The 21,797-nt window shown below is 37.5% G+C and overlaps 1 protein-coding gene and 4 non-coding genes across 5 annotated transcripts; 2 read left to right on the top strand and 3 right to left on the bottom strand.

Moving 5' to 3' along the window:
• Nucleotides 1-443: 443 nt before the first annotated feature.
• Nucleotides 444-515, top strand: Trnaw-cca. Its single transcript has one exon. It is a non-coding gene; the product is annotated as a tRNA-Trp (tRNA).
• A 948-nt stretch (nucleotides 516-1,463) lies between these two features.
• Nucleotides 1,464-1,536, bottom strand: Trnam-cau. Its single transcript has one exon. It is a non-coding gene; the product is annotated as a tRNA-Met (tRNA).
• Nucleotides 1,537-4,365: 2,829 nt separating this feature from the next.
• On the bottom strand, nucleotides 4,366-19,190 carry LOC6042406. The gene is made up of 5 exons (XM_038249521.1): nucleotides 17,753-19,190; nucleotides 13,387-13,602; nucleotides 6,927-7,192; nucleotides 6,710-6,862; nucleotides 4,366-4,585 (listed from the first exon to the last, which is right to left on the bottom strand). Exons 1-5 carry the CDS (start codon nucleotides 18,591-18,593, stop codon nucleotides 4,496-4,498), a joined length of 1,566 nt encoding a protein of 521 aa, XP_038105449.1. The 5' UTR covers nucleotides 18,594-19,190; the 3' UTR covers nucleotides 4,366-4,495.
• Nucleotides 5,848-5,919, top strand: Trnaw-cca. Its single transcript has one exon. It is a non-coding gene; the product is annotated as a tRNA-Trp (tRNA).
• Trnam-cau lies at nucleotides 6,023-6,095 on the bottom strand. The gene has a single exon. It is a non-coding gene; the product is annotated as a tRNA-Met (tRNA).
• Nucleotides 19,191-21,797: the final 2,607 nt, after the last annotated feature.

Genomic DNA, 21,797 nt, shown 5'->3' with positions numbered 1-21,797 from the left:
AATTTTAATCTGAAAAAATATAATATGATCCCAAGTTGTCTGTTCTTAATATAAATTTTATTACCTTAATTACTTTACCTTATCATTACAAAAAATGTTAAAAGATAACTGAAATAACATGTAGCAAACACTCACAAGTTTAAGAACATTATTTGAATAAAACTGGCACTGAACACATGTTTAACGGAATACATATATCATGTATCTTATGATGTTTGAGTGAGAACTTCAAAACCAATTATATGTTAAACATAAGAGACAAAAAAAAAGAAGGCATGGAAAGTATCTCGTTCATTCGATAAAATGACCTAATAAAAATAAGTTTATGAAAAAAAAAGTTAGTTTCGATTAATTGTCGAAACGTTGATGTTATTCCAAAACCCTGTAACACTTTTGTGCACCCCGTTTGGCTGAAATAGCACCATAAAACCTCCGTTTTACAAGACTCCGTGGCGCAACGGTAGCGCGTCTGACTCCAGATCAGAAGGTTGCGTGTTCAAATCACGTCGGGGTCAAGCATTTATCTTTTTGCAGATGATTATTGTTTTAAAAACTTACGTGAAAAATGGGCTGGTTTTACAAATATCGTATGTAATTTGTTTGGAGGACACTGGCGATATGAACCTATTACATCCTATTGCAACGATTGTTCTTTGCTTGCCTCTATTAAGTTGCAGTAACCATTGAACCAATTTCGGACAGTCCCCTTAGAATAAGTATACAATAAGTTGAACAAAAATATGTTCAAAAATTCGCTGATTGGGACGACTGAAGGCTGTCAAACAAAAGCATGAAAATACGTGCTTGGAAATCGTCGAACAACGGGGTTAAAACCAAGTTGAAATTGTCAGCATCAGTTTGACAAATCGATGTCTCTGTGCTCTCTTGTTCTTAGCTTGCTGGTTTTCCTGTTGAGTTAGCACAGAGGCATCGAAATGGTTTTGAGGACGGTTGGGTGCTTTTTTAATTCGAATAGGTTCGTTAAAATAGCAAGCATTCGATTTGAGGACATTTGAAGTAGCGAAATTTGAAATAACCAATCCGCTGCTAACTAGATAGGGGAACTATACCCTTTCTCAGCCTATTTCTATTATCGGCCTATCAGCACTTTGATCATGAATTACAGCTTAAATAAAGTGTTTTTGACTGCTCCAAAGTAAAAAAAAATAGCTCATATAAAAGTGAGCAAGCAACTACTCATTGTTGGTACATCTGAAAATGTTTATTTAATAGCGGAAAACGGCAAAAGTGATGAGAATTGGCTTAGTGTGATTAAAATGAGTATATTTCCCCTAGGAATCCCAGAAAGCTTAGTACAAGAGAGCACAGAGGCATCGATACACAAACAGTTTGTGTTGCTATTTTTTCCAAATGTAAAAGTTTACTGCTGTTCAGTTTATTTTATATTCGCTTCTTCAATTTGATGGACATATTCCTGTGCTGATATATGGTAAAAAGTTTACTGCCCCGAGTGAGGATCGAACTCACGACCTTAAGATTATGAGACTTACGCGCTACCGACTGCGCTATCGAGGCCCCGGTTGATTTGGAAGTTGAAAACAGCGATACAGGTAATAGTCGTGTCGAATGAGGGTAAGATCACTTTTGTTTGCCTTACATATTACAAAAGTCTCGGCTCGAAACTTCAAACACGAACAAAAGAACCGCAGATTGGCAATGACGTTTTGGAATTTTGACAGTCTGGAACGCATAAATTACCCATTATCGGTTTCCCGACCGGGTTATGTGAAAATTGTTGCACATGACTGAAGTTGGCATTTTTGCATCTTATTATCATTTTATGCTAAATTTTAAAATGTAAACGCAAATCTACAGCAAACTGGTTTGAACTAGAGGTGGGCAAAAAAAGAGCGAACCGCTCAAAAAGCCGGTTCACTGAAAAGAGCGAACGAACCGTGGCTCACAAAAAAAGAACCGCGGTTCTTTTTTAAACTCCGGTCTTTTGAAAGAATCGTTTCAATATGGCATGATTTTTGTTATAAATTTAATTTATTGAATTTCCAAAAAATGTAGTATTAAATTTGTTTTTGATAATTGAAAATGCAATTTCAAAAATTTCAATGCTTATAAAAATTTATACCAAAAGTAAATGATCTTCTAAACAAACTTTTCATTGTAAAACTGAGTGTACATTAAAGTAATACCGGAATACAAATTTGAGCACTTCAAATAGCATAATTTGTCAAATATTAACAAAAATCTACTGAATATTTGAGAGATTTTGGAAAAAAAATATCATTTTGTGCGATCAAACTTTAACGTTCATAGACTTTATCTATTAAATCAGAATGTAGAGAAGAGTTCACAGAATATTTTCTCCAAATAAAATATCAGCATTAGTTCAATTCTTGCAGAAATAAACGCAATTTCAAAATGAATAGCATTTTTTCAGCATCCTAGATTTAAGTTTGGATGCCATTCAATTACTCGAATGTTCACTTTTGAGTAGAAATCTTGACAAAGAGACCACCAAGACCTATGGTTTTCAAGGACATCTTCTCGTTTTAAGTTTTTTTTAAATAAAATATGGCCGATACAAATATATTTCAAAGTTTATGTCACCCCTTCCCTTCAAAATCGGTCCGAAAATCAGGAGGCAAAACAATATATTTTTTTTTAAAAAAACATTCAAATTTCAATGGAAATAGAAGTCTTATCAACTGAAAACAAAAGTTTATTTTTCGGCTTAAAAAAAATCATCATACTTCGATATTTTGAAAACTAATGAATGCAATACAACTGGGGATGTGAGGGACATAAACTTCAAAAAATATTTGGTAGGCCTAATTTATAGAAGTCCAATAAGAAATAACTTACAAAATCACACGATTCTTGAAAAAAAAAACCCTTTCCATCCAAATTTTGAAAAAGAGCGAAAGAGCCGTTCAAAAGAGCGGCTCTTTTTTTAAGAGTGAACGAAAATGAGCGGCTCCTAAAAAAGAGCGGTTTTGCCCACCTCTAGTTTGAACACTTAAGATAAACTTAAGCCACGATGATTTGGACCGCCATAAAAGCGAATTTAATGGAATATTTTGAATATATATTTTTTTTGTTTTGCTTAACATTTTTTCTATTTTGTTGAGAAAAAAAACTGACATTTGTCACTTCGACAGATTGTTTACTGAAATTTCAGTAAAACGGTTGTCAAAACATCTAAAATTTTAGCAAAACAATCGACAAATTTGCCGAAAATGCAGTAGTTTACCCTTACCAAAAATCATGATTTTTTGAGTTCCAAATCCCACTTTTCATACGATTTTTTAAGTTCAGGTACTACAACCATAAAAATGGTTATATGGGTTGAACTGAAAAAATCGTATGAAAAGTGGGATTTGGAACTCAAAAAGTCTTGATTTTTGGTAAGGGTGTTTCTTGTGCCAGTTTGATAGATCATTTGCTGAAGATTCAGCAATTGTTGCTGGTATTTCAGCTACCAAAATTTGATTTTGCTTGCCATTAAAAATGTTTCAGGTGCTTTTATTTATACACATCCTCCTAACCAGGCATTTATTATTCACATTTGCAGTCTAACATTTCAAAGGGCACATAACTTTTGTAAACAATAGTGTATCCCTTTCACTCAAATGACAGTTTGCATAAGGTGTGAAAGGGACACACTCTTGTTATGACACATTCAGTTATATATTTATTTTAAATTGGAGTTTTTGAGGACAGCTACTGTTAAATTTATGAAAAAGTTGTCTGAAAATTTGCAAATATGTTCAGTAGTGATTTGAGAAATGGAATGGTATTTAATTGACGTGAATAATAACAAAAGATATTGTTTTAATTCAACTGAAGTTTTGATATTTTTTAAGAAATTTTGAAAACTGGTCTAGTTGTTTTCTATAAAATGCCCTTTTTATTTTCATATTATGAAATTTGAGGAGTTTTGGTATAAATTCAAAAGAAAACACATGCAACTTAAAGCAAAAAATAATCTTGAATTGACAATCGAAAACTATGTTAACAATTGGGTGAATTTTGAAAACAAATATTGAGTTGTGGTTTGGTTGAGCGTTTTAGCAGAATATTGAGTATATCGCAATCATCGTTCTAGCATGACACACTTCCAAACAAATGTGTATGTGTGCACTACAACGATATGGAACCAAAGAACCAAGAAGCCAAGGAGATTTGTTGCTACAGGAGGGGCCATCTGGTTTTGCTACAGTTCAATAATATTGATCTTCTGAGTGCTCTAAACATTTTTCTCAGTGGTTTATTGTTTGTGATTAACCCTTAAACATTTTTTTGTCATGAATTTCGGATTTAATAAGCTTACAGAACATTTCGATTGAACACTTTGAACAAATTTATTACCATTATTTTTTTTTCTGAGAACGTATCTTAAGAGAAAACAAACTATTTACAGACTTGATGACTCATTTAGTTCGGAAGCGTATCACACGTGAACATTTTTTATAATTATACATTTAGTATGATATTTAGAACGTCTATTTGTCCGGTGGACTTATTTTATGGTAGTTTTGGTTTCCAGGGCCCACACGTGCTGCGGCCATCCGGTTCGGCCCTTGATTTTCTTGCCTTCGTTTGCCAGATTCTGAAATAAAATAAAAACGAAGAGAGAGTATTAGATTTAACGTTGATCACCGGAAATATTGCTACTGCTTTCAAATACCAAACTCTACGGGTTTTCCCATCAAAAATCGGTTGCGCAACATTTTTCCATCAAACGATATCTTTATTTTCCCGAGAGAAAACCCACTTGAGATAACAGCTCAAGTTCAGTTAGCCACCACAGTTGATGTCTATTTTTGCTCTAATCCTTCGGCGGTTGGCCTCTTTGAGTGCATCTCGTGACGTTTCCCAACCAGAAAGGAAAACACCCAGAGAGAGGAAAAAAAAAGTTCGAAACACTGAAATGCATTCAGTGATCCTTCCCTTCTTTTGACTTTGAGCTGATGCCGCGGCGCGGGCGCAATTAAAATATGTCAAACGATTAAGTGAATGAAGAGCAATTTGTATGTGGGCCTTCTTTTATACGACAAATGAATGGTGCGCGGTACCGAACCTTGCCAACTTAAGTGGTTCTCAGCCGTAAATAATATGCATCCATTGAGCGGGATAAGAAGTAAAGGGCTTAAGTACTCTGCTTGCTGGGAAAACTACGTCAAGTGAAATGCGTCGAGACGTAAGATTAATTGGAAGGCGCCAACGCTTTCCGGTTTTTGTTTATTCAAAAAAGATCAATGAAATTCTCATTTAAGTTTTCATTTATAAAACGGTCAGAAGACTTCGTTTTTTCAAGAACTTACCTACTTTAATTCGAAATTGATGAATTATGTAATTAGACAGGAATTAAAGAAAATTCTCTTCTGATATCTGCCTTATGCTTCTTACTACATCATAATGGTTACGCCACTTTAGTACGAAAGAACAAAATTCCAATCAATGATGTTAAACACGTGTTAACCATGTCAACAGAGTGCTTTGACAAATTTGATTATTTCCAAAGATGTTCAAGATGAATGAGAAAAAAAGGCGTAGAAAAAAAGGCAACCTGTAAATTTACTCCAATTAGAGGTAAATTCACATTCCTACCTGAATTTCTGAACAATGTAATGCGGGGGGAATGTCAAGCCATTTTTCAGAGTAAAAAAATAGACAGATGCTGACCTACTTGTGTCCCCTCCCAGAGATCATATTAATTTTGGTGTCTTTCCCCTTTTCCCCTTTTTGTTCTTTTTGAGCATGCGCCCCAAAAGGGGCGTAATACCTAAGTGGGCGTCACCTTCTCAGTTGTTCAATTTATCAACCTCGAGGCAGAGCTATGGTAGTGCTTCTAACACCTCTTGATACCAAGACTCCGTGGCGCAACGGTAGCGCGTCTGACTCCAGATCAGAAGGTTGCGTGTTCAAATCACGTCGGGGTCAAATTGAAAGTTATCTTTTTTGACCGACCGACCGACTCATTTAGTGAAATAGCTTCAACTGGACGTAATAAATTTGGAAGGTACTGAAGGCAAAAAAAGGTTACTGCCCCGAGTGAGGATCGAACTCACGACCTTAAGATTATGAGACTTACGCGCTACCGACTGCGCTATCGAGGCTTCAGCTGGGAGGAGAGAGCCCTTTTTGCATTAAGAATTTTGAGTCAGAACACAGGACGGTTCTCACCGGGTGGAACAAGAATTTTCCGCGTTTTCCCACCGCAGCATAACAAAGTTATTCGGGGGGTGGGTTCACCCTTAATTGACACTCGATGTTCGGTGGCAAATTTAATGATGCAACTGGGAAATGCTTTTAGTTTATTGGCTGGTAATTATGAGAGGGTTCAACTTTTTCCCACCGTTTATGCAATTTTGGAATATAAACATCAACACTTGCAGCGTTATAAAAGGATGTGGCAAGTGTGTCCTAATTCAATTACCGCCAATAACGGAGCAATTCCGACTGAAAATTGGATAAGAGTCTCCTCATGGCCTAACATGGCTATACCGCAGAGTGTGGTGCTCTAATTTATTGCATTCTTCTGAAAGCCAGAACATCTGACTTGTACTCGGCTGTGGCGGCGCACCGACAAAACCAGACCCAACCAATAAAGATAATGATTCAATGATTCAATTATGAATATTGGACGCCGTTTTGTGGGGGCGTAGACTGGCAGAGTTGGAACGATTCTATTTGTAGAGCTCACGATAAATGCCTCCCTTTGATATCTTACTTGCAGCATGTTTTTCTGGGCCCTCCGTTCGGCGTTGATCTTCCGCGACGACGGAACCAGTTCCGCTCGGAAGTCACAGGACGGGTCTTGGCTGCCGTTGACGACCGCTAATAGATGGGCAATGTACGATATCGCTAACCGGAGCGTCTTAATCTTAAATTAGAAAACATTAAAGTTCCACCTGCTATTCGCAGCAAAAAAGAAAATCCTCCTCTACCTTCGACAGCTTGGTATCGTTGGGGACGTTCGGGATCCGATCGCGCAGAGATGTATACGCCGAGTTGATGCTCTGGGTGCGACGGCGTTCCTTCTTGTTGGCCGTGTTGCGCCGCTTGACGACCCGCACGACAGGTTGACCACCGCTGCCGGAGGTGACCAACGCGATGCCGCCGGAGCTGGATGTGTTGATGGACGCGGAGGACGCTGCTCCCGAGAGTCCCGTTGTGGTTGTGGCGCCGTAATAGCCCTCGTCGCAGATGTAGCCTGAGAGAGTAGGAGGTGAAATCAGTACTAATTACAAAGCATTTGCATGTTCCAAAGAGTCTTTGGCAAAGACTAAAAATTTTGTATAGTCCCGACAATGATTCGAGATCCTCGACAGAATTTCATTTCGAACAATCGAATCACGAAAAAAGTTCGACTTCTTGTTCTGGGTGGTTTATTTAAAAATGTACTTAAAATTTCCTTGAGCATTTTTTTAATTAAACTTCCAATATAATTTAGTTTGTTAAATCAAAAGTTAAATAACGCATAGTTCTGAAATATTTTGAAAATGTTTTGAACTTGCGAGCAAAATGTGCGCATCCCTAACTCCGACATGAACTTTAAGTATGGGTCATTCCAGGTCAACTGAGTGCACTTTTGGACTCGACCTTCACCGATTTGGACCAAACTGGGAGGGAACGTTTATATATCGATAGTTAACCGAAATGCCAAGTTTGGTGCTGATTTGACCATCCTTCTTTTTTTGGCACCGCCCTCTTTTTTGACGATTTTTTAAAAAACTTTTTTTTCTTTTGATCATAACTTTGCAAATACTTAAGCAAAAGACTATCTACAGGTTGCATTTTATAGAAAATTGTCCAAGGAAAATCAAACTTTTTTCAGTAAAATCGCTGTATCTCGCCAATATTTCATTTTAGTTTGAGGTCTACATTGATTATTATGTAAAATTGTCTGAGGAACACAGTGGTGATAAAATAAAACAAATAACAATATAAGGAATTGATCAAAACTGAATTTTAATACTTAAAATGTTAAAAAATAATATTGGTGGGCATTTAAGGATTCAAATTTTAAATTTTATCGAATTCTATGGACAATTTTCTATAAAATGCAACCTGTACAAAGTCTTTTGCTTAAGTATTTGCAAATTTATGATTAAAAGAAAAAACTGAAGCTACACTTCCCAAACACACCTACAAAGAAAAAAAAAAATATTTTTCATCAGGTTACATTTCTCATAACTGAAAACATCATATTTTTGCCTTCCTCACCTCACTGAGGCAAGGCTATTAAATCACTCGAAAAATGAACTTCTTAAATACGACTCCTAGATATGCCTTCACGTATACCTATCGACTCAGAATCAAATTCTGAACAAATGTCTGTGGGGATGTGTGTAGACATGATTTTTTTCCACACGATTATCTCAGAACTGGCTGTACCGATTTTGGCCGGATCCGCCTTATTCTGTTCGTTTTGGGGTCCCCTAAGACCCTATTAAATTTTATTCTGTTTAGTGAAGTACTTTTAAAGTTATGCCATGAATTTTTTTTTGTAGCTACAAAAAAGGGTGGTTTTTGCATAACCTCGAAGGCCGTGTCTTTTTGCTTTTTTGACTTTTTGACCACGCGGGGGATTGGCAGCCACACCCCCTTGCATGCGTATCGCCCGGTTGCCGCATCGCAGTGTCTGCGTTTCTTCTGGAAAAAAAATCTGTATTAATTATGTTGCTGCATCATTTTGTCTCGACAAAGATTTACACGAACTTTTCACTGAAATATATAACTCATGACATTTTTCACCTTTATTTTGAAGAGTTGGTAAAAAAAAGAATTGAAAATTGCTGTTCAAGTAAAATCAATAATTTCAAAAAATGAAAAAAATAAAATAAAAATAAAATAAAAAATAAACTCTTAAATTAATTTGTAAATACCACCTAAAATACAACATGAATGCGAGGAAGGCACAAACCACCTTAAGGTGGATTAAGTAACGTTTTTCAGTGTAGTATAGTAACCTGGATAGTAAATTAGCTTATATCTGTAAGCCCATACATCCAATTGAAATGTGGTCAAAGACAAACTTATGGGAAATTGGACGAGCTTTCCGGTAAAAATATTTACGAGACTGAAAAATCAAGTCTATCATATAGAAATTGCCAAAAACCATCAAAAAACCTATTATTTCAACATTTTTATTTTTAAAACCGCTATTACTTCAAAAGGATAGGACTTAGGACAGTAAACAATATGGAGACTTTTATGTAAAATTGTCTGGAGAATCGATTCCCGTATTCGGTTTTTGAAAATTGTGACGTTTAGAGCACTTTTCAAAAAAACAGCTTCAGTGAATGATTTTTGTATTTTTTTAGGTGAGATGCTCCATCCTGCATTTTTCGTGAGTCTTTTTGTTACATCTTAGGCTATCTTCACAAAAATTTTGAACGAAAAAAAATCGTGGGCTCCCCCTCAAATTTGACTTTTAAACTTAAAAATCAAAAAATCTCATAAAAGTTGAATGTTTTTTTTATTTCAGTGTATTTTTATCGAAAAGCCCGTCAAATTTCCTACAAGTTTGTCTTTGACCACTTTTTGATACGGCTTCGAAATACAGAAATATTTAAATTCCGAATTACAAAAATATTTAAAACACTTACGCCCTTCTCAAATGTCATTATCGTGTGGAACTGGCTCCATATACATAAAAATGGCTTATATAAGCGTAGGATAACATGTCTACAAAGTTTCATTGAAATCGGAGAGGGTCGGGTACAACCGATTCCCTATTTGGCATGGAATTGCTCGTATAAATTTATTTATTTCCATTTATAATCAAATTGGAACTGTACGGCATTTTTTTGTTCAAAATTCTATTTTGACATATTTTTTTTATTTTCATGATGATGATGTAATATCATTATGTTTATTTATCATTTTTAGATAAATTTAACATTGTTACTTTTGAAAAATCTTTTTCAATTGCATTAAACTTGAGATCCAAGGTACTCAGTTAGATTCTGGAACATGTTTAGAAAAATTGACCGTATTTTCTCACTAAATTCAGTTTAGTAAGAGGCATTTCCATTATTTGAAACATAAAGTGTAATATTTGGGCATTTCTATCGAAAATAACAACGAACAAATAAAACTTTTTTGCAAAGCAAAACTCTTTTTTGAAAAATATTTGCAAAAATTAGATCAAAATTTGACGATGTTGCTCAAATTATGAAGCAAAATTTTCTCATCAATTCCGAAACAACAGTAGAAAAAGGTTTTTTTTTTTTCAAAAACCCTTTCGGTTAACAGAGTTTTTGCACTTTTGTGTGTAAAAATCGAAATGATCAAATTTTACGATATTGTCCCGTCACGCTGCATATTTGACTCTGATGACTCAAACTACAGTCGTCTCTCTGGTTGTCAATATCCAAGGGACCGTCGAGGAAGAGAATCATCAGTTTACAGAACGAAAATAAAAAAAAAAAATATGGGAGAGAATCATGGCAACGTCCATCAAACAAAAACAAGCTAATGTCAAACACCCTCCAAAGCTTCGTTTCGCCAAGAAAAATGTCTAGGCAAGCCATGAGAAAGTGAAATTATTGACAACCGGAAGAGATTTTTAAAGCAAACAGAATCCAAGGGACCGTCGAGGAAGAGATCCTTCAAGCAAGGGAAAATATCGAGGAATGAAGATAATTGAAGTATGCAGATTGAAGGGACTGAAGAATTCATCGATAGATGGAGCAATATTGATATCGAGAAGATCGACAGCCAGAGAGTCGACTGTATATGTTTTTCATTTTTTCCTGGAGAAAATTTAAAGTTTAAAGCAAAAAACTGAAAACATATTTGTACCAACGTTGTTCCGTCACAAAAGAATTGGTCAAAGCATTGAGTGATACTTTTTTTTTCAAAGTTTTTTTAGATTATGTTTGAATTTAATATATTTATTTTTCAGCAAAATAGTAAAAATATCAAAACAATTAAGAGTTGGCAAATCTGCGATACAGTCATCCCACATATTCGGAACACCCACAAATTCGGAACACTTTTATAATAATTTGTCAATAGCCAAAAGTAGCCTTTCTGTCGACCTTACTATTTTTAGAACCTTCATTTGGACATTATCTTGCTATTTCACTAGTAAAAGTAGTACTTTTTCTAATCTAATCTAATCTAACCCTAGCGCAGCCAGTCTTTCGAGGGCATCCTGGAAAATGCCTTAGGTTGATTAACGCCTAGCATCCTCTTGTCATTATTAACAATTGCAGTGCCCCAATGCAATAAATTGCTTCGAAACATCACAAACGTTAAAGCGGCCAGGCCAACTGCGTAAAGTTTACCGTGAAGATGATTCGTTGAAATGGATTGAGTTTGAACACGAATGCTCAAACAACAATACAGTTCTGAATCTGCAGGGAGGAAGAAACGTGGGGATCCCCGCTCACGTTCCTGTTTGTTTAGGCAATTAATCGTTGGGAGCCACCATGCTAAGAAGTTTTGGTGCTCCGGGACCCTCGAGGATGGGACATCGTATTTCCACAAATGCCCTGGACACTATTTGCCGCGGTTATAGCGCCACAACTCGCTCTCTGTCGATGAAATGGAAGAAGTATTATTCAGAAAATACAATGGATTTATGAATTAAATTCAAACTATCCCTTGAATAAAAAAATCAAAGACTAGGATAAATTTCAAAAAGCCCGAAAAAACTTCTATTATGGTAATTCAAGTTCAAGATAGGGATTTACTTATGCTTAAATCTTTAGAAAGTTTTGAAATTTATTTTTCTCAGATTTTTAAAACGGATGATTAAAACCCAAAACAAAGAACAAAATAAAGTAGAACGACTCACCTTAATAAGCGCATTTTGTGTCTCACATACACAACCTGTAAAAAAAAGAAAGACCTTACCTGAGCACACCATCTTAAGGTTGCTCTGTGCTTCTTGCAACCCATCTTGACAGCTCTCTACCAACGAGGCACTCGTGACAGACAAGAGAAATCATCCGTTCTCTCTCCGCAAACAGCTGAGCCGCCGACAAACAAGCCGCCGAGTCAAGATGAGCGTTTCGGCCGCCTGTCATTCTTGGACACCAACACTATCGCATGTCGGCTTGTTTACTCTGTGGCCGTCCGCTACAGGAAGAGTGACAGCCTGCTTATCATTGACCGGAATCGTGAAGCACGCTGGCAGAATTCTTCCGTACTGTTGACACACACACTGTTTTATTTGTACCAGCTTCTTTTAAATCACCTCCCCATCGTTCACCACCTCACACGGTACCAACACCACTAACACTCTACCAAGGAAGCCTCCCATCTTTCTTTTTCGCTTCTGTTTCGTAAATCTCTCACTCTCACTCGCATAAAAACTCTCCCATTTCCCGCTCTTCCTGTGTTCTGCTTCAATCACGCCAAAACAAAACAATGTGTTTTCGTAAAAACAATCAAAATAGTCCCAAAACTACAAGATCCAGGGAAAACTTCATATTCTCCGGATAGAACACACGACGACCGAACGATTAATACAGTTTTCGACCCGAAATTCACTAGTTTTCACTAGAAAACACGACCCTTTTTACGACACCCAAAACAACGTGACCTGCGTGTTTGACAACCGGATTCTCTCCTGCTCTTTATGAAAGCTTTAATTCATGTTCAAAGTGCTGATAGGCCGATAATAGAAATAGGCTGAGAAAGGGTATAGTTCCCCTACTCAAACGATTTTTAAGTAATCGCAGTTTTTGATTTTTCCTGTGTTCGTCATTTTCCTGTATTTGAGCGTGGCGCGTTGAAAAACTCAGTTTTTATTCTCAAAAAAAACATATTTCGGAAACGTACGGTTCGAAATTACCATTTTTTTGATACGTTCTAGTAAAAGTAGTACTTTTTGAACAAAAAACTTCATCCCAAGACTATTTTGCCCAGAGCAGCAAAACACTGCCTCTAAATTGCCTGTTTCATAATTGTGGGATGTTATTGTGCCTTCCACAATTGTGGAACACCTGAATTTAACTGATATTTTAACAAAAAAAAAAAAGTTATCAAGCCATGTATAAAACATCACTAAGCTTGAGTTTCATTGGTTTCAGTGTGTGAAATCATTATTTGGTAATATATATGTCCTCCTGGATAGATCCAAAATTTGTTTACATTCGTAAGAAAAAAGTGTTCCGAATTTGTGGATTTCAAGGGTCAAAGTAATTCTTCAAAAACTTCATATAAAAGTAAAAATTTGCAGATGTTCGATACAGCATTCGAAAGATCGCAAGAAAAGCTTTCAAATGAAGGTAAAAACGAATCATTAAGTTCAAATATCGATTTGCTATGATTTTTTGAACATTGGCCGATCTGGAAACCGTTCCGAATATGTGTGATGACTGTACTGGAATCAAAATCGTGAAAAATAATTTACAGAAGCGCTATTCGACATTTAATGAATAAACTTACTCGTTTTCTCGTACCCGACGGGACAGTACACTTGCTGTCCCTGGTGGTGTGCTCCATGATGATAGCCCTGCTGGTACGGAGATGAACCTTCCGGATGGCTCAGGATATTCTGCCCCCCATCCGGAGAATACTCGCCCCGGTTGTCATGTGACTCACTGGAACTACACGGCGATCCCCAATAGCCTTCCTCTTCCAGCGGAATCACGTGCGCTCCTCCTGGTGGTGAAAAAAAAATGAAAAAAGAAAATGGCGTTCAATATGGCGGCGAGTTAAGCAAAACAAATCGGTGGATATTTTCTTTTCCACCGAAGCAAAACTTCGGTCGGTTTCATGTATCGTATCATAATGACTTGTTTATGGACTTGCTTGAAATCACGGCGGCGCAGAGTATAATTGCATCCGGACGGAATCCGGCGCGCGGTAGAGAAAGAAACATAAATCTGTGTCTGTTTACTTGAAGGCGTACGCGGGCGCGTTCAACCGACCTAACCTAAACTAACAAACTGAATACAACGCAACCGACTTAACCTGCTCGCGGAGAAAAGCCGCTGGGAAAAAGGATTGAGGAAATGAATCCTGTCGTGGTTGGCGAGATGTGCACTTGATGATGTGTTTAAATGTACGCTTGGGAAATTGGGAATTGATAGGACCTCTTGAAGTATGTTTATTTTTAAATGATGTGTTACTTCCTTGTTTTGGAAATCCTTTTTTTATTTTTTTTTATAAGAATGTTTGCTTCCAGGAGAAAGAGGCACGAGAAGTTGATCTGCAATTTTCAGAACGATTTTATCTCAGGGAACGTTATTTTATTACGTAACGCAATTGGGGGAGAGGTGAATAAAATTTGATTCAAAGATACCGTCATACAAAAAAGCTGACATTTGAATGGCCCAATGTCACCCCTGATGACGGTAGTTGAAAAAAATCTTGAACGGAATATGATGGATATTATAGCCTGTTTAAAATTATGAACATTTTTATCGACAACTGTAGGGGAGACTGGGGAGACTTGATCCCTAGCCGTTTGCGTGTGAGTAAAAATATGCGATGTTCTAGAAAGTTGTGCAGAATAGACTCAAACTCACTCTAGAATGCAGATATATTAAAAAAAAATAAATCAGATTGAGTTACACACATTTTTCTAAAAAGTGCTTGAGAAAACCTCCAAGAGAACTTTTTTCTTTTTTTATATAGGTAAGCAAAACAATAAAAAATATTTAGAGCTATTTTTTTTTGATAAACTTATAAACTACAACAATCTTACGCACTTGATGTTAAATTTATCGTCCTACTATTTTTATAATCAATGGTTTAAAAGTATCTTAAGTTTAATTGATCGGTTTTGTTTTTTTATTCCTTTAGCATAGATGAAGATTACCGATTGGAGTTTGAATGATTTTTCAAATGTTTCGTAAACAATAGTTATGAGCTTTTGAATACCTGCTAAAATTTGGTTTAAAAATTAATCTTTAGATTTTTAAATATTTTTCATAAATTTGCTTTTTTTAAACATTTGTTTAAAGTTATTATTGAAAAAGGAAAATGTATTATTTAGTCGCCAAGTTTGAAAGAAGCTACAAGAAAAGCCTCTCCTTTGTTTTTTTTAAATGGATTACCAGACGTGTAAAATAAATGTGTTTCAAAAATAAATAACGCCGTCCAATTTGTAAATTCTCACTATTTAAAAAAATAAACAAGCCATCGTTTTTTTTATAGAAACTTGTTTGCCCACTTCTCAGTAAGCTGGGCTTGATCTTATCTCTAATCAAATCTAACAATCAGACGCAGCCAGTTCGATGAACACATGCTGGGAAGTACTCTCAACCCCCGGTGCTTGGTCACTTTTTCGTTTGACACTTTTTTAGTTTGTACCCCGTTGGTTGGTCAAAGTCAAACTAAAAAGTGACGAACTGTCACTTTTTACACGGCGCTCACGCACACTATCAAAACAAACGTATGATAGTGTGCGTGAACTCCGTGTAAAAGGGGTGTCAAACTAAAACGTGACCCCGTTCGTTTGACAACAGTTGGTGTCAAACCATCGGGGTTTGAGTGTATAGAGTTAGATTACGCCCGAACACTTTCTTGTCAATACTAATAATTGCAGTACATCCGAGGACACCCGAAATTTATTGCAAAAATAAAACGGCCAGCCCTACCGCGCCGTGTCTACCGCAGAGAGAATTCTGAAAACGGATCACATTTCACAGAATCTCCAGGGGAGGAAGGATGCGTGGACGTACCGTATCAAACGCTCCGATTCATGATTGCATTGTTGTTTGTGCAATAATAAATATATTTTTTTCAATTTAGGCTGGGCTTGATATTGGCTTGATCGTTCGCCAAAGTGCTGCTTTGCTAACATTACATGCAGGATAGAAATATGTTCCGCTAATTTTTGCCATCTTTTTTTTTCTTTCCTAGACAGAAACGAAGAACAAAAGCTTTATATTTAGCCTGAACCTTGAAAATAAAATGTAAAAATTTAAATTATTTTTTATGGTTTATAGTTTTTTTCTGTATCGAAATTAGGGTAAATTCTCGTTTGTTTGGCAGGTTAAGCACTCGCTCCTAACTCCATCCAATTCGCTGATTTTCACTATTTAAACAACTTATTTTGCAAAACTTTTGATAGAAACTCGCTTGCTCACTTCTTATTGAGCTATTTATCACTCGAGTTCAGTTGAAAACGCTTTGAATTAGCTTTAATTGAATGTCAAAGTTCTGACCTGCCAACATTAGAGGCACGCTGGAATAAGATGCTGTTCTCCTATAAGTGCTTAAGTTTTTAAAGCATTTTGAAAATATATTGTGAACTTTCAAATGTGTCAATGGCTTTTATAATGTTGTTGTTTATTTTATTAACGTGACTTTAACCTAGAGAGGTCATTCGTCACTTTTTATAATGATTTATTTAGAAAATGTTGTGGTTGATGATTGACTTTTTTTAAACAGTTTTGCTTTCCTCGCCTTACCGAGGAAAGGCTATACAATCACTCGAAAAATGAACTTTTTTAATTTGACTTCCGAGACCCACATTCATGTATACATATCGACTCAGAATCAAATTCTGAGCAAATGACTGTGTGTGTAGGGATTTTGACTAAAGTCCTTACAGTCTTCCGGACTTGCGGTTTTTGTAAGAAACCCCTTCATTTTATACATGTTTAGAATGGTATTCAAAAGACCTTTCTTACGAGTCAAAACTTTGAAGATCTGACAACCCTATCAAAAGTCGTAAGAACTTAAGTGATTTTATACACCTTTTAGAGGTCGGATCTCAGATATTTTGATGAAAACGTTGTCCGGATCTGTCATTCGACCTATCGTTAAATGGATAAATAAAAAAAAACCTACATAACGAGCCCAAAACATTGAAGATTTATAAGAACTTAAGTGTTATTTATACACCTTTTAGAGGCCGGATCTCAACTATTTGGATGAAAAAGTTGTTCGGATCTATCATGCGATCGTTGGATGAGTAATCAAAAGACCTTTCAGAGCCCAAAACATTGAAGATCTGATAACCCTATCAAACTATATAAGCACTTGTTTTAGTACGAATAAATGAGACGCGATTTACGATTAATGATTCCACTTTATTCAGACACGTCCTTTCAGGTCCGTACTCGCGACAAGAATGAATGAGGAAGATAGAGAGAGACAGGAAAGATGAATGACATTTAAAGGGGAGCGTCCACGAAATGCGTGACGCGGGGATGTTCATAAAAACCGTTACATAATATAACATCCTCCCTTTCCTAACAAAAAGTAAATTGTAAATTTTTAAAGGTTTGATGGAAATAAATAAATAAAAGCTTTTTCTCTCTCGAGGACTCCCGTTCGCTGTCTGCTCAACACTGACGAATTCGAGCATGGGGCGTTCAACTCCTGGGTTCCTTACGCGGCTACGCTGGGTGCCAGCATCTTGCTCGGCAACCAACACACGGCAGATCTTGAATCAGCTGCTGATGGTCCTCTCCGGTTTCACCGCTTCGGCCACCCCGACGAAAAGCACGGACTCGGTTGATCTCCAACACTGGCTCTTCCGACAGAGACGAAGATTCAGACACGGTGTCGCAAAACTGTACAAGCTTCAGTATCTTGCAAACTCTCGCTGATAGCAAGGGAATGTGCGATCCATTCACTACCTGAAGAAGAAGCTTGTATTTGCGGCCCTCGCGCCGACAGGGAACAACGATCGCACCGAGCACAGGGATCTCTGCTCCACTGAAGTTTTTTAGGCGGCAGTCTGACGGTAGTAGCTTTGGTCTGGCACATCCGGTCATCGTTGTTACCCAAGTGTAACCCACGAGACTTGTGTTTGCACCAGTGTCCAAATTGCAGCGGGATGTTTGCCACTTACCGTCGACGTAGAAATCCAGCTCCGCCGTCACATGGCCTCCAAGTTCTGGCGAGTTCTCGATCTTGCCGATCACTGCGCTTGCTTCACTGCCGTCGCTCAACTCGTTGCTGTCCGACTCCTCACTGTGATCTTCCAGAGAATCTCGAACCTTGTGCACGTTCCGCTTGCTCTTTGATCGTTTTCGCCGATCCGACTTGCACACTCTTTCAAAATGGTTCTTTCGGCCACAGTGGTTACACCTCTTACCAAAAGCAGGGCAGACTCCTTTTTCAAACTCGTGCCATTCGCCGCAAAACTTGCACTCCTTCTTCTTCCGAATCTTCTTGACCTCTTCACAAGTGCGGCCCACAACTTGGCCGTAGGTCACAACGAGTTCCTCTGCGCGGCACATGTCGACGGCCGCATCTTCCTTCAGGTCCTGCATGCCCAGCATCCTGGTCCGGAGATTTGGCCACTTGTTCGATGTGACGATCTTGAACCGCAGCATTTCTTTCTCAAGAGCTCCGAACTGGCATGACTTCGACAGAACCTTCAGCTTCATCAGGTAGTCGTCGATGCTTTCGTCCGAATCTTGCGAAAGGCCAAAGAAATTGATCCAGTCGACGAACTTGTTCCGTTTGCGCACTACCTTTTCCTTGATCGCTGCCAGAGCAAGTTCCGGATCATCCGTCTCTGCAACCGTAAGCTCAAAGTTGAAGTACTTTTGGCGCGCTGCACTTCCGATCACTGACAGAAGGATGCTCGTTTTCTGCTTCTTCATCGTGTCCGGCCAACCATCCATCCCAGCGGCGGATGCGTAGTTCTTCCAATTCTGCTTGAAAAACTCAAAGTTTGCCTCCATGTCTCCGGCCAGCTCCAGCGGAGGGGGGAAGCGGCAAAGCGGGGCCCGCCGAACTTCCAGCGGCCGGCGTTGTTGACTGCTTCACGACCATTTTTTTGCAACGATGCAATGAGCTCCGCCTGCGCCTTCTCCTGATGCTTCATAAACATCTTGAACTGCTCAGCGTCCATTTTTCTCGAATTTTCTTCTCCACTTCACTTCCGGGAAATCTCCAACAGTTCGAAGACGCGCACAAAGAAATATGGCCGCCGGACAGGATCGCACACGTTCGCAACAAAGAGCGCAACTTTTCCGATCACTTCCGCGTATGATTCTTTGGCCGCCCGACGTTGAATCTCCTCACAGGAACCTTCCGCGTTATACCGATGACGCCGGAAATCCACTAGTTGTCCGCGAAAACTTCTGACACCATGTTTTAGTACGAATAAATGAGACGCGATTTACGATTAATGATTCCACTTTATTCAGACACGTCCTTTCAGGTCCGTACTCGCGACAAGAATGAATGAGGAAGATAGAGAGAGACAGGAAAGATGAATGACATTTAAAGGGGAGCGTCCACGAAATGCGTGACGCGGGGATGTTCATAAAAACCGTTACATAATATAACAGCACTTAATAGTTATTTATAGACTTTTTTAAAACCGAGTTTTAGGTATGTATTTTGATAACAATATTGTCTTGATCTATCATGCGAACTGTCGTTGGATAGGTTATCAAAAAACTTTGCTGAGGGACCAGAAATATTGAAGTTCTGAAACTCCTATCGAAAGAAATTATATTTTTTTAAACGTGTTAAGGGGAAATTATGCAATTCTGACTGAATGTATTAACTATATGAATGTGAGGAAGGCATCAACCACAGTAGCGTTTTTTGACATTGCAATCATTCTTTGAGTAATAAATGCCTATCATAAAGGTTCTGGAAAAGTCAGAAATACGGGGATGGACAACCCTGTCACAACACAGTTACCTATCATCCTGCCACCCAAGTAACATTTTAGGCTTTATCAAAGCTGTCACAACCGCTATAAAACCTATCAGCCAAAACCAACATTAAAACCCCTTAGTCGTAACAAACTCCCCAGAGCCTTGATAAACCCCACTTAAAACCCAAAAGGACCTCCGCAAAAGGTTGTTACGGCCTATTTATAAAACCTACATAGGAGTTCAAGGCTTTACAACTGAATCCTAACAACATCCTCAAAGCCTTGATAAAACCTTTGTTAAAACCTAGTCAGGAGTTATGGAAAAATGACATTTCATACGTCTTTAAACGTCTTATGCCAAATAGGTTTTATTTTGGCTAACATAAGTCTTCGTCTTGCCAAATGAAATTATGGAGATGGTTGTCAAAAATGGCGATGATAAATAATAGATATTAGAGGTAATCCAAATAATTTGAAAGCTTATTTCTCACAATTGATGGCTCAAATTCAGCTGCGGTTGAAATTTTATTGATAAATGTAGGGGAGATAGAGCCAAAAAAATCAACTCGCTTCATCAAAAATCAATATTTTGTAATCATAGTGTTTAATGTTAAAAAATATTTTATTGCAATTCTTTGAAAAAAATGTTCAAAATATTTTTAAACATCTATCGCTATATAAATCATACCAGAAATTCCGCATAAATGTGTGTTTTCATCAAATTTAAATCAAATTTTTCAGTTTTCTATTTTTTCAATCAAGATGGCGGTCAATCATATTCAATCAGAGCACGCGTCTAGCTCCATATTTATGCACTGCTATTTGGCCGCAATAAATGCTCTTTAAGGAGCTTATGGTTTTAAGTGAGCTTTTTACATGCCTAATGGCACTTGACAGCTAAAACACCCTAGGTTTTAAAAAAGCATGCGATAAAACCGTTTGGCATGGCATTGCCATCTGGTTTTCAAGCCTCTGTTAAAACTTTCATGAAACCTTGTTGATAGCCAGTCGGCTTTTATTTCCACCTGGTTTTATGTCCGAGACATAAAACCCTGTTAGAACCTATTAATTAGCTCTTGCTTGTTGGTTGCGGTGAATGCCCAAATAAAACTATTAGGCAATCAAGATGCTACAATAAACCCTCAATAAAACTTGGTGGTGGCCAGTTAGTTTAAAAATGTTACTTGGGCAGTGATGTCAACCATCGCGACGCTCATTTTGGTTCGCGGCACATTTTTTGTTTGTAGTGCTTTTCAGTTACGGAATTTGACAAAGTTGTGTATGAAGGACTTGTAGAACACACCAAATCGTACAACTTAACTGAACATAGTATTGATTTTTGATGAATACAAAAAAAGTTACAACCAAAAATGCGTTAGGCCAATTGGTCCTGAGGTCGGGAATCTTCTTGTAACTTTTTTTGTATGAATTTTACAGCTATACAATGTTCTGAAGAAATGTTGCTGTTGGTGAGTTCTACAAGTGCTTCGAACACCATTTTGTCGAATTCCGTAACTGAAAAGCACTACAAACAAAAAACGTGCCGCGAACCAAAAATGAGCGCCGCGATGGTTGACACTACTGCATCCTGCACGTTTCAATAAGGCTGGTACAAATATTTTTAAAAGTTTTTGTCACACTTCAAAATTTCAATGAAAATTCAAGTGCAACCAGCTGAAATCAAATTAAAATACATTCTCCTGCGTTTAAAATCATTTTTAGCATGTTTGGGTTTGTTAAAAAATCTTAAGATTTTTTGAAAATTTTCGATGAAAAATCTTTTTTTTGATACAATTTTTGTTTTTGTCAGATCTTAGATTTTTTTAAAACTAATGATTGCAAAACAACTGAACTAGTGTAAAATGCATTTTAAAACACTTTTTCCATTGAAATGTGAAGACTATGCCCCCCCCCCCTTGACCTTGGCCAGGGCCAAGGGACAAAAACTTTTTTAAATATTTGCATCGGCCTAATGTTATCATCAACAGTCCACAATAAATTTTTCAACAGAGCGTAACCTTGGGTAGGATCTGGGTGCTGAAAAGACAGAATGCGTAACGTGATTTCCGAATGATCCCCACTGCTCTTCACTAATACAACTGCAATACAGCTGTAAACATAAACAAAGTAGAAGGCTATGTTCAAGCTCAAGCGTGACATATTTTTTGCTGCTGAAGTGACTTGTTTTGAAACATTTTGGATCTGTTGATTTTAAAGTTTTCGCTGAAAATTAAGTGCTTTGCGCTTTTTTTTATCGTAGACTAAACGATGGGTG

The sequence above is a fragment of the Culex quinquefasciatus genome, chromosome 1 (assembly GCF_015732765.1).
Source record: "Culex quinquefasciatus strain JHB chromosome 1, VPISU_Cqui_1.0_pri_paternal, whole genome shotgun sequence".
Lineage (NCBI taxonomy): Eukaryota > Metazoa > Arthropoda > Insecta > Diptera > Culicidae > Culex > Culex quinquefasciatus.
The sequence above is the reverse complement of the archived record's forward strand: the minus strand, read 5'-3'. Positions and strand labels throughout refer to the sequence as shown.

What these genes read in the sequence shown, in the direction of transcription:
- LOC6042406 (XM_038249521.1), bottom strand. Translation starts at nt 18,593, where the DNA reads ATGGAGGCAAACTTTGAGTTTTTCAAGCAGAATTGGAAGAACTACGCA. An exon ending in GCTGGATTTCTACGTCGACG is followed by an intron (nt 13,603 to 17,752) that starts GTAAGTGGCAAA and finishes TTTCACCACCAG; the next exon opens with GAGGAGCGCACGTGATTCCG. An exon ending in ACGATACCAAGCTGTCGAAG is followed by an intron (nt 6,863 to 6,926) that starts GTAGAGGAGGAT and finishes TTCTAATTTAAG; the next exon opens with ATTAAGACGCTCCGGTTAGC.